We start from the raw sequence: 12374 nt of genomic DNA, 5'->3' as shown, positions 1-12374 counted from the left end.
ATACCCCCAAGCATAACCTCAGAAGTGAGAGTGATTCATATCCAGGTATTTCTTCAGGATGATAATGATCAACTCGATCTGTTTCAATATGGTTTCAAGTGTCCCTATTTTCCAGTGATAGTCCTGGATTTACAGAAGCCATATCGGTTTCAGATTTGATTCTGGAATGTCCCGCTTTTCCTCAGGACTTCCCTGTTTTCATGGGAGAAATATTGGCAGCTATGGAGCTATGTGATGCCTGAGCCAAAGAGATAAGTAACTATACAACCTTTAGAAGACATTAAACATTGATATTTAATGTTTTGTTGTGTTTTTTATATATGTTGGAAGCCAACCAGAGTGGCTTGGGCAACCCAGTCAGATGGGTGGTATATAAATAATAAAATTGTTGTTGTTGTTGAACAGGATGTCCCTATTTCCATCAGAAAAATGTTGGAGGGTATTCTATCCCAGAAGCTGAGCAGGAGTAGCAGCATTCCTATTGGTTCTGCTGACTCTCTTACCAGCTTTCAGTACCCTTGGCCACTGCATGCTATGTGCCAGCAGAAATAGGAATTGAAGGCACTGTTTTATAGTGGTTCTAATCCACCTTGGAGAGTAGGTTTCAGGTGGTGATAGTGGCTTACTGTTTGACACCATGGCATTTGGCTTAGTGAGTTCCACAGAGTTTCATCTTGTCCCTCATCTTGTTTAACATCTTCATGAAACCATCAGGATGGTGTCATTGGAAGGGAAAGCCCTGCCAGCCTTCTCATGTCTTCAGGAGCTCAAGTCCTTTCCTGAGACAACTTCCTGCTTCAGAAGCTGGTGAAACTAAAGAGGGTATATGCATATTTCTAATAAGTGAATGAAAAATTAACGTACTAGCCATCCCAGTGAAATCCCAGCAAGAACCATGATACTAGTGTAAGCGATTTAAGGAACTGGGACACAGAATCTTTCAGAGCCATTTTGTATGTACTACAGTGGTTTGGTTGGAGCTTGTTATTTGGAGTTCTCAAAACAGCAATGTCATATTAGATTTATTTATGCCGGAACAGAATCCCGAAGTTGCTTTTGAAACATAAAGTGTGTGGCAGAAAGTACAGGGAGGGGTCTTGGAGTGAGTTATTAAAAAATAAATAGCAGTACAGTGGTACCTTGAGGTCCCCTAGATTTAGAGGCCCGAGTTGTCCTGCCCTCACATGAAGTTTTGGGTTTGCAATTTTGGGAGAGGGGAGACTGCCTGCTGGGGAGCGTGTGGGCTGGCGAGGCCCCCTAGATTTAGAGGCCCTAGGCTTCAGCCTACTTAGCCTATACATAAATCTGGCACTGCCTAGCCTCATGGGATGCCACAAAAGTGTTAAGCAGCAGCCATTTTTTTGTCCGCAACAAACAGAAAAACCATTGCGATCTTGCAACGCACTAAAGCAATGGGTACCTTGTTAGACATTTCCCCCTGAGCACCTGGCCCTAGTTTTATTTGATTCACTGCATGGGGCTCTTGAACGTTCAGGTGAACCCAAGGAGGAATTTGTTCGTATTAATTCCGACAAGGGAGTTCTGAAAACAAAACTGTATCTTGAATCTATATATATATATACTCCTGTTTTGCTGTTTACAGGCCATTAAACTGGAAAGGGAACAATGCCAGAGGCCTTGTTGCTTTATGTAATCTTGATTATAACAGAATGGAAACCCGGTGTAAACAAACCTGAAAACCTATATAATTTTTTTTGTACATTGAACCTCTGGAGGATATTCTGCTTAATGTGAGAAGCTGCCTTAGACCAAGTCAGGCCAGTGATCTAGCCAGCTCAGTATCTTCTTCACTGACTGGCAATGGCTCACCAGAGTTTCAGAGACAGGACAGTCCTATCCCTACATGGAGAAGCTGGAGATTGAACCCAGGACATTTTTCATGCAATTCAGGGGCTCTAACACTGAGCCACAGCCCCTCCTTTCGTGACTAGTTTGCGCAAATTGTGGAACTTGAGTTAAAATGCTTTTTAAGCCCAGAACTGAAAGAGTACCTTTAAACTAACCTACAGTATACATAGTCATATTAACGGTGAGTGAGTGTGGTAGAGCCCTAATGTGTAATTTTGTCACTGACCCGAAGGAGAAAAAGTGGCATATTCTGCTTTGACACTGTGAGATATCACACTGCCCAGAGCCAGCTGGCATCTCTGCAGCATTATCAGCCACAAGAAAAGCTGGAAATGGTGTATAGGTGTCTACATGGTGGGGCTGGGCAGAGCAATCCTAAGAACAACTTCTAATCTAGGGTTAAAGTCAGAGAGGCAGTGGAAAGGACGGTGGATACTGTGACCCTAGACCAGGATAGGAATTCAGAGAGGGTCACCATACCTGACCTGCCAGCAGGTATATGAAAGTTCCATGTCCTATTGTCTTCCAGACCTGCCTTACCTGCTGGCCTGCAGCCAAGGTTGGTGGGCTGATGTTAATTCCATCCTCACGAACCAGCTCTAAGCGTTACTTGCCTATGGAGACATACTGCCTGCCAGAATCTGATAGCATGGGGCACTGAGGGGGCTGAGCATTCGAGCCATGCTGTGCTGCCAGTGTTGCACGGAGTTTGGTACTTCTTGTTAGTCCTGACAGCCTCATGAATGGAGATATGATAACACTCTTCAAATACCGGAAGCAACGTTACATGTTAGAGAACAAAGAGCTGCCCCAACGGGAAAAACTAGGGGTCCCTCCAGACTGGTGTTTTACTGTGGGTAGACTCTGCAACTTTCTCTTGACGCAAGTGTGTCAGAAGCATAGCTGTCAACTTACAGATTTGAAAATAAGGGACAAGCAGCCTTGAAAATAAGGGACCAGCAGCCAAAATAAGGGACCTGCAGCCTCACCTGTTCCAGGCACTCTAGTCTTCCTGTCCTCCTGCAGTCTGGTCAAACTCATGCTGGTAGCTTCGAGAACACTGTCCAACCTACTTTGTAACCAGAGGTTCAACTGAATAGAATCTGAATCACATGCACCACAAGGCCTATGCAGCATCAACTTAAGATGGCTCCCCGGCCTGGCTTTGCACTGCAAAGTTTGCAGCAGCACGTGCAACAAAATGGCGCCCAGCATTCAAAAAACCCCTCAGCTTGAATTAACTAGCCACACACAAGGCATGCAAGCTCTACCCCCCAGTCGTTCTTAGACTTCTTATTGGGTGAGCAACACAGCCAAGCATCACAGTTGGAGCCTCCCGCCTCCCTCCTCCCTGGCCGGCAGGGAGGGAGGGAGAGGAGCTGCTTCCTTTGAAATTTAAGGCACATCCATCAATAAGGGACAGCAGCGGGACATGGCGCTGGAATAAGGGACTGTCCCTGCAAATAAGGGACACTTGACAGCTATGGTCAGAAGAGGATTTTTTGCTGCTCTTGTTTGTTCTGCAATGCTTCCCCTTGCTCTTATTTAACAAAAACAAAACCAGAACATTTGTGGTATAAAAAAAAAAAGTTGTGGGTTTTCAGCAGGAAGTTATATGCATCGATTGGAAACGAATCAGTATGACAGGCTCAAAGCTTCTGAAGGTGCAAATAGTACTGGAAGTAGAATCGCCTTGGTAGCACAGATAAGCGCAAATCATAAAGAATGCGCAATACATAGGTTGTCTGGAGGGGCCCTAGTCTTACGGATTTAAGTTAGAGGGGGGTAGATTTTGGTTGAGCATTAAGAGAAACCTCATAAGGCAAAGGGCAATTTGACAGTGGAACCAATTACCAAGATAGGTGATTGTGTGCTCTTCCTTGTGGGAGGTCTTTTGCAAAGGCAGGACTATACTATCTCATGGGGGTGCTCCAGACCAGCAGGGGGCTTGGAATAGATGACCTACAAGACCTCTTCCAACTCAAGGAGAAGAGATTAAAAATGAAAACAGCGCTGTGCAAAACCAGTGTTGCTGAAAGGCTGTTTAACACAAAGCTTCAGGCAAACAATGTACTCACACAAGTACTTGCAACCAGTGATTCATCATTATATAAAGCACTTAGTCTGAAGACAGACAGAAGATTTTAAGAGAGTGGTATGAAAGAAGAATTGCTTCCTAAGGAGTATACATAAATATTTCTTACACCTCCAGCTGCAATTCCTCTTTCATGACCCCTTCAACTCTCTGGCAATATCCCCCCCCCCCTGATATCTGTCCATCTCCTCCAGTCTGACTGCTGACCCTCTTAGTACATTACATCTAATAATAGCCTTGCCACCCATTGCTCATGTGCATCTGACGCTGGGGCAGGGTGCTAGGTCAGCACCTGACAAAGGAATAATGGTCAAAAGTCTGTCTCTGCAAGGAATGTGGAAAAGTTGGCTTCTAAAGATAACAAAGGATGCTTTGCTCAAAGAGTTCAGCCTGTCTTTTCCTTGCAGGCTTAAATAACATAAATGATAACGATAATGGCATTTTGCATTTGTACCGTGCTTTGGAGAGTGCTCAAACACTTCTCATATATTATCTTGCAACCTTGTAAAGTAGATTCTGTGTTTTTATTCCCATATTGCAGATGGGAGACTGAGGCACCATACATTAAAACAGTTTATGCTGCAATCTTAATATACCTGAGAGTAATCCCTGCTGAATAGGACGTGGGTGGCGCTGTGGGTTAAACCACAGAACCTAGCACTTGCCGATAAGAAGGTCGGCAATTCGAATCCCTGCGACAGGGTGAGCTCCCGTTGCTCGGTCCCTGCCAACCTAGCAGTTCGAAAGCACATCAAAGTGCAAGTAGATAAATAGGTACTGCTCTGGTGGGAAGGTAAACAGCGTTTCCGTGCGCTGCTCTGGTTCACCAGAAGTGGCTTAGTCATGCTGGCCACATGACCTGGAAGCTGTACGCCGGCTCCCTTGGCCAATAAAGCAAGATGAGCACTGCAACCCCAGAGTTGGTCACGACTGGACCTAATGGTCAGGGGTCCCTTTACCTTTAATCCCTGCTGAACTCAGTGCAACTTACATCTGAGTAGAAATGCATAGGATTGCACTGAATTCCATGCAGAGTAGATCTCTGATATCTAAGTCATCCAGTGTCTTAGGCTACAATCCTCACTGCATCTACTCAGAAGTAAGTCCTGGTTAATGGTGTTTAGTCCCAGGTATGGGTATAGGGCTATAGCCTTAGCCTCAATGCTACACCAGCTTTCTGAACGATGGTACCTTGGTTTAAGAACAGTCCTGTTTATGAACAATTCGGTTTACGAACTCCACAAAACCGGAAGTAGTGTCCCGGTTTGCGAACTTTACCTCAGTCTAAGAACGGAATCCAAACAGTGGAAAGGATGCCTCATTAGGGAAAGCGTGCCTCGGTTTAAGAACTGTTTCGTTTGAAGAACGGACTTCTGGAATCGATTAAGTTCATAAACTGAGGTACCACTGTACTCTGGTTTAGTTCATTTGGAGCTCATTGCTGTAGATGCCTCACTGTCTTACCATACCTGGGTATCTTCTGTACACTAGCCTATGATTTGAAGATTTTGGTTAAACTATAGAGCCTTGGCAAACAGAACCAACACAATAGCAAGCCCAGGCTCATGGCCTGAATTGCCATAAAAACACTGAAGCCAACACAGCATTTCTAATCTGTCGGTCAGATCTGAGCATTCATTTCCTTTGAGAGCTCTTTGGAAGGCTCCAAATGATGGCCTCTGAAAACTTCAGTGAACTGTGACTGACATTGAATAATTTACTTAATTCATAATTCACAGTTCATTAATTCATAATGTGTAATCAATTAATTTTTGACTTCTCAATTCATAATGTGTCATTTGTAGGGAGCTCTCCCAGTATCCACTGTTTGATCGAACGGGTACAGTTCAAGATGTGGTTCTTGGTCTTCAGTCTACAAAAAAAAAGCAACACCCACTCCTCAGAGCTGGCCTCCCACTTTATGATCCAGGCTGTGCCATACCTGCAGCACGATCGAAATATGTTTGAGATTCTTGGCTTCATTTTTCAGTGAGGTTGTAACCCTGTGTCTGTACAGACTGCAAAGCAAGGCTTCACGTGACAGAATGTTCCTCCAGACAAAATAACCCACAACTCTTCTCATAGAAAACTATGTTGGGGGAAATGTTTCTAGCTTTATCTTCTCCCTGGCTTTCTTTATGCAGAATACACACACACACACACACACACACACACACACACATCTATATATGGCTGGTACAATAAAAATAGAAGGCTGAGTATACTTTTAAACATAGAATAAAATAAAACCCATTACTGTCATGTGTGGGATGAATCTTAAAGGGGAATAATATACATTATTGAATCAACCAAATCCACTGATAAGCAGAGAGAGGTGGCAGGGTATCTTTATTATCATTATATTGTATGGTGAGTCTTAAATCATGTGAGCCCCTGGCTGAAGCCTAACGGTCCAGATATAATTTTACAGCCTCACTGAGAATTCACTCAACTTCAGTTGCCCAACATATATCAGGATTCCTTATTGCAGCTCAAACATAAGGAAACTTATGAGGCCCGTTCAGCAACTATTGTGCTATCACAACAGCTTAGAGACCAGTTTAGCCTGCTTCAGGTACAGGTATACATTTGGATTTATCCTCAGGAAAAATGGGTGAGGGATAAAAAGGTTCAGAGAGGCTTCCAGATATAACTCTCCTTGATCAAGGATGGGGCAATTCTGCCTCAGCAAGGATTATTTAAATAATCTCAAGGATAAACGCAGTAAAATTGTTCACAAGAAAAGAGGAGGTGTCAGGGACATAAAACAAGAGAGCTTTAGGGATCCTGTAGCCCATGGATAGTCAACATGGTGCCCTTCAAGTGTTGTGGAGTAACATCTCCCATCAGCTCCAGCCAGTACAGTCCATGGTCAGTCTTAAGACCTGGGAATCTAGAAATCCCTTCTTTCCTATCATGCCTTTACTTGGTAGCTTTGTCACAGGGGCAGCCAATGTGGTGTCCTCTATAAATCATTGGACAACCATTTCCATCACTCCTGACCATTTGGAAATGCTGGAGGGGGCTGAAGGGAAGTCAACAGCATCACGTATTAGTGGTCTCTGCTTTATCAGAACCTGGTTTTCAATCACAACTGAAGTACTGGTGTTTTAGGTCCCAAGGCCTAATAGTCTTTATATAACAAAAAGAAAATCTTGAACTTGACCCAGTAACAAATCAGAACTTGCCACCCCCCGCCCCAAGGCAGCAAAGAATCAAGATGACAGTAGAATGGTAATTGTTTACATGAAGGCTGCAATCTGAAGCAGACATAGAAACACTTCTATGAAGTGATTTTAATGGGTCTATTCTGACTTCACCAACCCATAGATCTTAATGAAGTAAAGTGTACCTAACTGCTGGATCGTGGCCCCAAACTATAACCTGAATAAAATGCATAGGGAGGAAATGAGCAGAAAGGAAGGATGTGGAGGTAACCTTCCAATAAACAGCATTTGAGACTGGAAATTATTAAATTGTGTGTGTCTCGATCTAACCAACAGGGAATAAAACTGCTGGAAGAGGGTTGACAAACACACTTCGCAGCTTTGCAACATGGAAGTGGGAAATTGGAGAGGCATCCCAGCCCACTCCCGCCTGCAGTATCTCTCTGGGCTGGAGAAACATATCAACTTTCCACTGGTCCTTTCCATAAGCAGCGCACCATTTTCATACCACATTGAAATGGCTGCACCAGACTGTCACCCCCTGTAAATATATCAGGAAGCCTATTCAGTAGTAGGCCCAACCAACCCCAGCCTTTGGATGAAACTGAAAACCCGTTGAGTGACCAAAACACTGAATCAGTGTCTTATTTCCTGGTACAGTGGTACCTCAGGTTATATACACTTCAGGTTACATACGCTTCAGGTTACAGGTTCCGCTAACCCAGAAATAGTACCTCGGGTTAAGAACTTTGCTTCAGGATAAGAACAGAAATCGGGCTCCAGCGGCACAGCAGCAGCAGGAGGCCCCATTAGCTAAAGCGGTGCTTCAGGTTAAGAGCAGTTTCAGGTTAAGAATGAACCTCCCGAATAAATTAAGTACTTAACTCGAGATACCACTGTATTCTCCTGGAAAATCACCGCCTTTATTCGGGCCGCCTGTTTCCACTGCTTTTCAAACAACCTTCTATCCCAGGTATGGAGAACTGTGACCTGCCTTTGTTGTTCTCCCCATGGGCCATGCTTCCTGAGCTGATGGGAGTTGTGAGTCCCAACAACCTCTAGGAAGCTGAGGTAATTTAAATCTGCAATTCCATCTTTTGTATGTGACCCCCCCCCCATTCGTCTTTCGGAAATCCCTTTGATGTGTTTTGCTTTGTGTGTGTTTTTCAAACAAGCAGTGTATAAATTAAAAATAAATAAAGGGCCACACATTTCTCATCCGGGTCGTCGGTGTCGCTGAATGTTGTTTGAACTGCAAGCCCCCCCCCCCGCCCCAATACTCTTAGCACAGCCAGAATGTGAGCATTCTTCAATCTTGTGTGTCTTTGTGTTTTAAGCGAAAGTGCAAAGGGCTAGTTTGCTAAACGCTGTGCACGGAGGCGAAGAGGAGCGTTGAAAACAGGCTCTCACTTCAAAGGCAAAAGAAAGAAAGATTCTACAACCTGAAAAAAGACAAGGCATGTCCTTTTTTGCAAACCAAGGCAATCTTTAATAAAAAAAATATTTAAACACACAAACGTAGGAACTGTGGGAGAGAGAAAGAAAGAACCCTTTCTTAAGCTGCTGCACTTGCAGCGTCCTCTGCAAGACAGGCGAGCGCCCCCAGGCGCCCCGCAGCAGCCACCCCTCTTTCCCGCCCCCGAGTTCTGCAGCGACGCCTTAAAAAGCTCCAGGGCGCTTGTGCAGCTTCTCGCTTCTCTCCCCGCCGGTGCGGGTGCTCGGCGCCTACCACGCCGTGCGTGCTCGCTCCCGCGGTCTGCAGGGCTCTCTCGACTCCGCCGCCCTCTTTCTTTCTTTCCCTCCCTCCTCCCTCCTTCCTTCCTCCCTTCTCTCTGCCTCTCTCTGTCTCTTTCCTTCCCCCCCTCCTCCCTCCCTCTCCCTCTCCCTCGGCCGCCTTGGAATGAAGATGGTGGCCAGCGTCCGGGTGCAGAAGCTGGTCCGCCGCTACAAGCTGGCGATCGCCACGGCGCTGGCCATCCTGCTTATCCAGGGCCTGGTGGTGTGGAGCTTCAGCAACCTGGAGGAAGAGGACCAGGGAGAGGTAAAGGCAAGGCAGGGCAAGGGGCCGGCGCCTGCCTCCCGCGACGGCGACGGGGGGCGAGCCAAAGGGGTCTGGGCAAAGCCCCCGGGGCCACGGAGAAGCCGGCGTCGGGCGGCCAGGGAGCGCCGAGGGCGGAGCGGTGCCCAGAGCCGGCCAGGGTGGCTTCTGCTCCGGGGATGGCGGGTCGGGTCAATCCGCCGCCCGAGGGCGCGCGAGGGATTTAAGGGTGGCGGTGATGGTGCTCTTTGGAACATCAGGGTGACACGGAAGGCATGCACAGAGAGAGAGATTTATGCCGAGATATGTAAAAAAAAATACACACACACATATATATATATTTAAAATGTTGGTTTCGGGAGCAAGGCTTGTAGCCCCGGGACCGAGGTTGGTACCTCGCCCCGGGCTGGTTGTGCTATGGGGGGCTACGTGAAACTACTACAAAGTGGCGGCAAGGTCGGGACGGCTGCGCGCGTTTGTGGCGGTGGGTAACTCGGGTGGGGTGCGACGGCAGGGCCTGCGTACAGGTAATGCTTCGGTTTGAACCCTCTCTTCGGGAGAGGGTGCCTCGGGAGGTAGTGGGGTGATGCATCAGGGTTTTCGGGTCAGCCCAGTTTGTGTGAAGGTTTGCTCCGAAGTTTAGGGGCTGGGTGCAGCGGCGCTCACTTCCCCAAGTTAGTTGCGGCTTAACTCTGGAAGGCGTGTTGCGAAGTTGCTCGAAGCTGATACTGGGCATGAGGGGTGGCTGGGGACCTGCATGTGTAAGGGGTGTTTGCTGTGGAGACATACCATATACTGTATGCCTTTAGTGTGCTCGTTACTTGGTATTACTTGGTACAGTGATACCTCGGGTTACATACGCTTCAGGTTACATACGCTTCAGGTTACAGACTCCACTAACCCAGAAATAATACCTCGGGTTAAGAACTTTGCTTCAGGATGAGAACAGAAATCGTTCTCCAGTGGCGCCACTGTTGGGACTCCAGTGGCGTTCTCCAGTGGCGCGTTCTCCAGTGGCGGAAGGCCCCATTAGCTAAAGTGGTGCTTCAGGTTAAGAACAGTTTCAGGTTAAGAACGGACTTCCAGAACGAATTAAGTACTTAACCCGAGGTACCACTGTATTGCAATTTAGACTTGACGGAGTATGGCATCTACTGTCCAGTTGACACATTTTGCTGGGGGGGGGGAGAATGTAGGAAGGGCCCTGCTGGATCAGACCAAGTGTCTGTCAAGTCCAGCGCTTCCTGTCAGAGGCCATGCATCGGCTTTCAGGGGAGACTTTATGCCACCATTTGCCATGAAGCAGTGCCCACTCCACTGTATCTGGGAGGTGTAACACAGCAGAATACGAAGATGGTGGAATGAGAAATACTTGGGGAAGTTTGCAGGCTGCTGTATCTTACAATATTGGTTTACGTCGCTTTGAATCGCTCATTGAAGCAGATGCTACCACTCAGTGAGCGGTTTGTGTGTACTAGAGAATCACCATGTGAATTTGATTGTTTTCACCATGGGATGATAAAAGCAGTTTCAACTTCCAGTCTTCACTGTTTGAATGGGCTGAGCTGCTTCATGCAAAGCGACTCAGCACATGGTAACAGGCACTACATGGAGCTACTTAAGATCAGCCCCTGCATAGCAGCTGTAGGATCCTGACCTTTAGAAGTGGGGATGGACAACTTAGTTCGCGCCAATAATTACTTTGGAAATGGGAGAGGCAGAAAATAGTTCTCTCTTGTCTGTACAAACCTAGAGGAATGGGGAGATGCCAGGCTTTGGCCGATAGCAAAACAAAAAGAGTGTGACACACCTATTTGTGCACGTGACCATGCTTTCAAAGCTTGAGTCGGTTTGGGTTTTTCCCTTCTCTGTCAAATCAGGTTTGAAATGTACCCAGCCTTTTGAAATATGGGTCCCCCCAACAAAATTTAAAATTCGGCTTTGTAATTCGGAATTTGTGTGATGTGATTTAATTTGATTTGATTGGCCGGTTAATAAAAATTATTAATAATAAAAAAAGAAATGTATTTTTTTTACCCTCTGATCTGGACACACATTGAACTGTTTCCAGAGTAGGTCTGCATTTCCTCCTCAAGTTTACTGAAGAAGTAAATTTGAATGTTACAGAAGTGACCACTTGGTTACGTATGAGGGAACGGAAACACCGCAAAGCTCAACCATTCTGCGGTTCCTGTGGTGTCTGACTTAGCATAAAATCAGGGTGGAGGAGCATGATGCATTTTCATGTGGTCTTGTATTTGTTGTAGGATTCCAGTTTTCATCAGCCCCAACCAGCATGACCAGTGGTCAGGGATGATGGGAATGAGAATGGTCACAGTTTCCTCATCCCTGGTCTAATGCTTATAAATACTTTTGAACACCTAAAGAAGTTGGATTGCTTCGGGCTAAGATAGTGAACCTTTTAGTTGCTCATACAAATTTGCATTGCTTGAAGTGCTTTTTCTGACGTTCTTGATCATCTTTAGGGAGGCTTTTCAAAGTCCCACTGGAATTTTCAGCTCCCTAAGTCTGCTGGCGCAGAACATCTGCTTTGTATCTTGAGCTAGATTTGCTGCTTTTATGTAAGAAACAGCTTACTGTGGCAGACGTGGTCTGTCTGGATTAGATAGACTAGATCCCTCCTGTCTCTACCACACACATCTGGCATAGTGCATGCAATGGGAGATCTATTTTCACTCCCTGGTTTGGGAAATCGGATGTTATGGGCATCTTAATAATATGTTCTCTAAAAACAGAAAGGGAACGATCTTTTGAAACTCTCCACCCTTGTCCATTTATAGTCTGTAGTTGGCTGCCTGGTCTCCTGCTGTTTGCCTCCAATTCTGCGAAAAAGGGGGGAAAATATAATTGGCATTTTTGTACAGAGGATAGGGCATCCACCCAATGCATTGTGTGAGAACACGAGCCCATTAACAAGTTTAGCGAAGCTGAGTGCAGCATCCTTTCATATATGCGCATGCTGCTTCCTGGCTGATCGCAACTGGACAAGCCATAGTGCCGAGACATAAATAAATGTCGGAATCCTTTCCACAAGAATCTCTGCCATTACAATGTCTGCCTGATTCTGCAAGTACAGTAGAGCCTTGGTCTTCTACAGTGAGAGATCAGGTGTTGAATAAGGTAGACTCACACTCTATGGCCACTGAAGTGTTACATTGAGGAGATGGGGATGGGTGGCTTTTGC

The 12374-nt window shown here is 46.0% G+C and overlaps 1 protein-coding gene across 4 annotated transcripts in view; it reads left to right on the top strand.

Moving 5' to 3' along the window:
* The first annotated feature begins 8719 nt into the window (after window positions 1-8719).
* Window positions 8720-12374, top strand: part of XYLT2 (xylosyltransferase 2) — a 35747-nt gene continuing 32092 nt past the window's right edge. The window contains exon 1 of one of the 4 annotated variants that reach the window (XM_083487126.1): window positions 8720-9172. In XM_083487126.1, coding sequence (XP_083343252.1) covers window positions 9032-9172 — 141 coding nt within the window. In that variant the 5' untranslated portion in view covers window positions 8720-9031. The remainder of the gene's footprint in view (window positions 9173-12374) is intronic. The other 3 variants (XM_083487128.1, XM_083487127.1, XM_083487125.1) reach the window with 3 other exon arrangements.

Source organism: Podarcis liolepis (assembly GCF_965112155.1).
Source record: "Podarcis liolepis genome assembly, chromosome: 2".
NCBI lineage: Eukaryota > Metazoa > Chordata > Lepidosauria > Squamata > Lacertidae > Podarcis > Podarcis liolepis.
The sequence above is the reverse complement of the archived record's forward strand: the minus strand, read 5'-3'. Positions and strand labels throughout refer to the sequence as shown.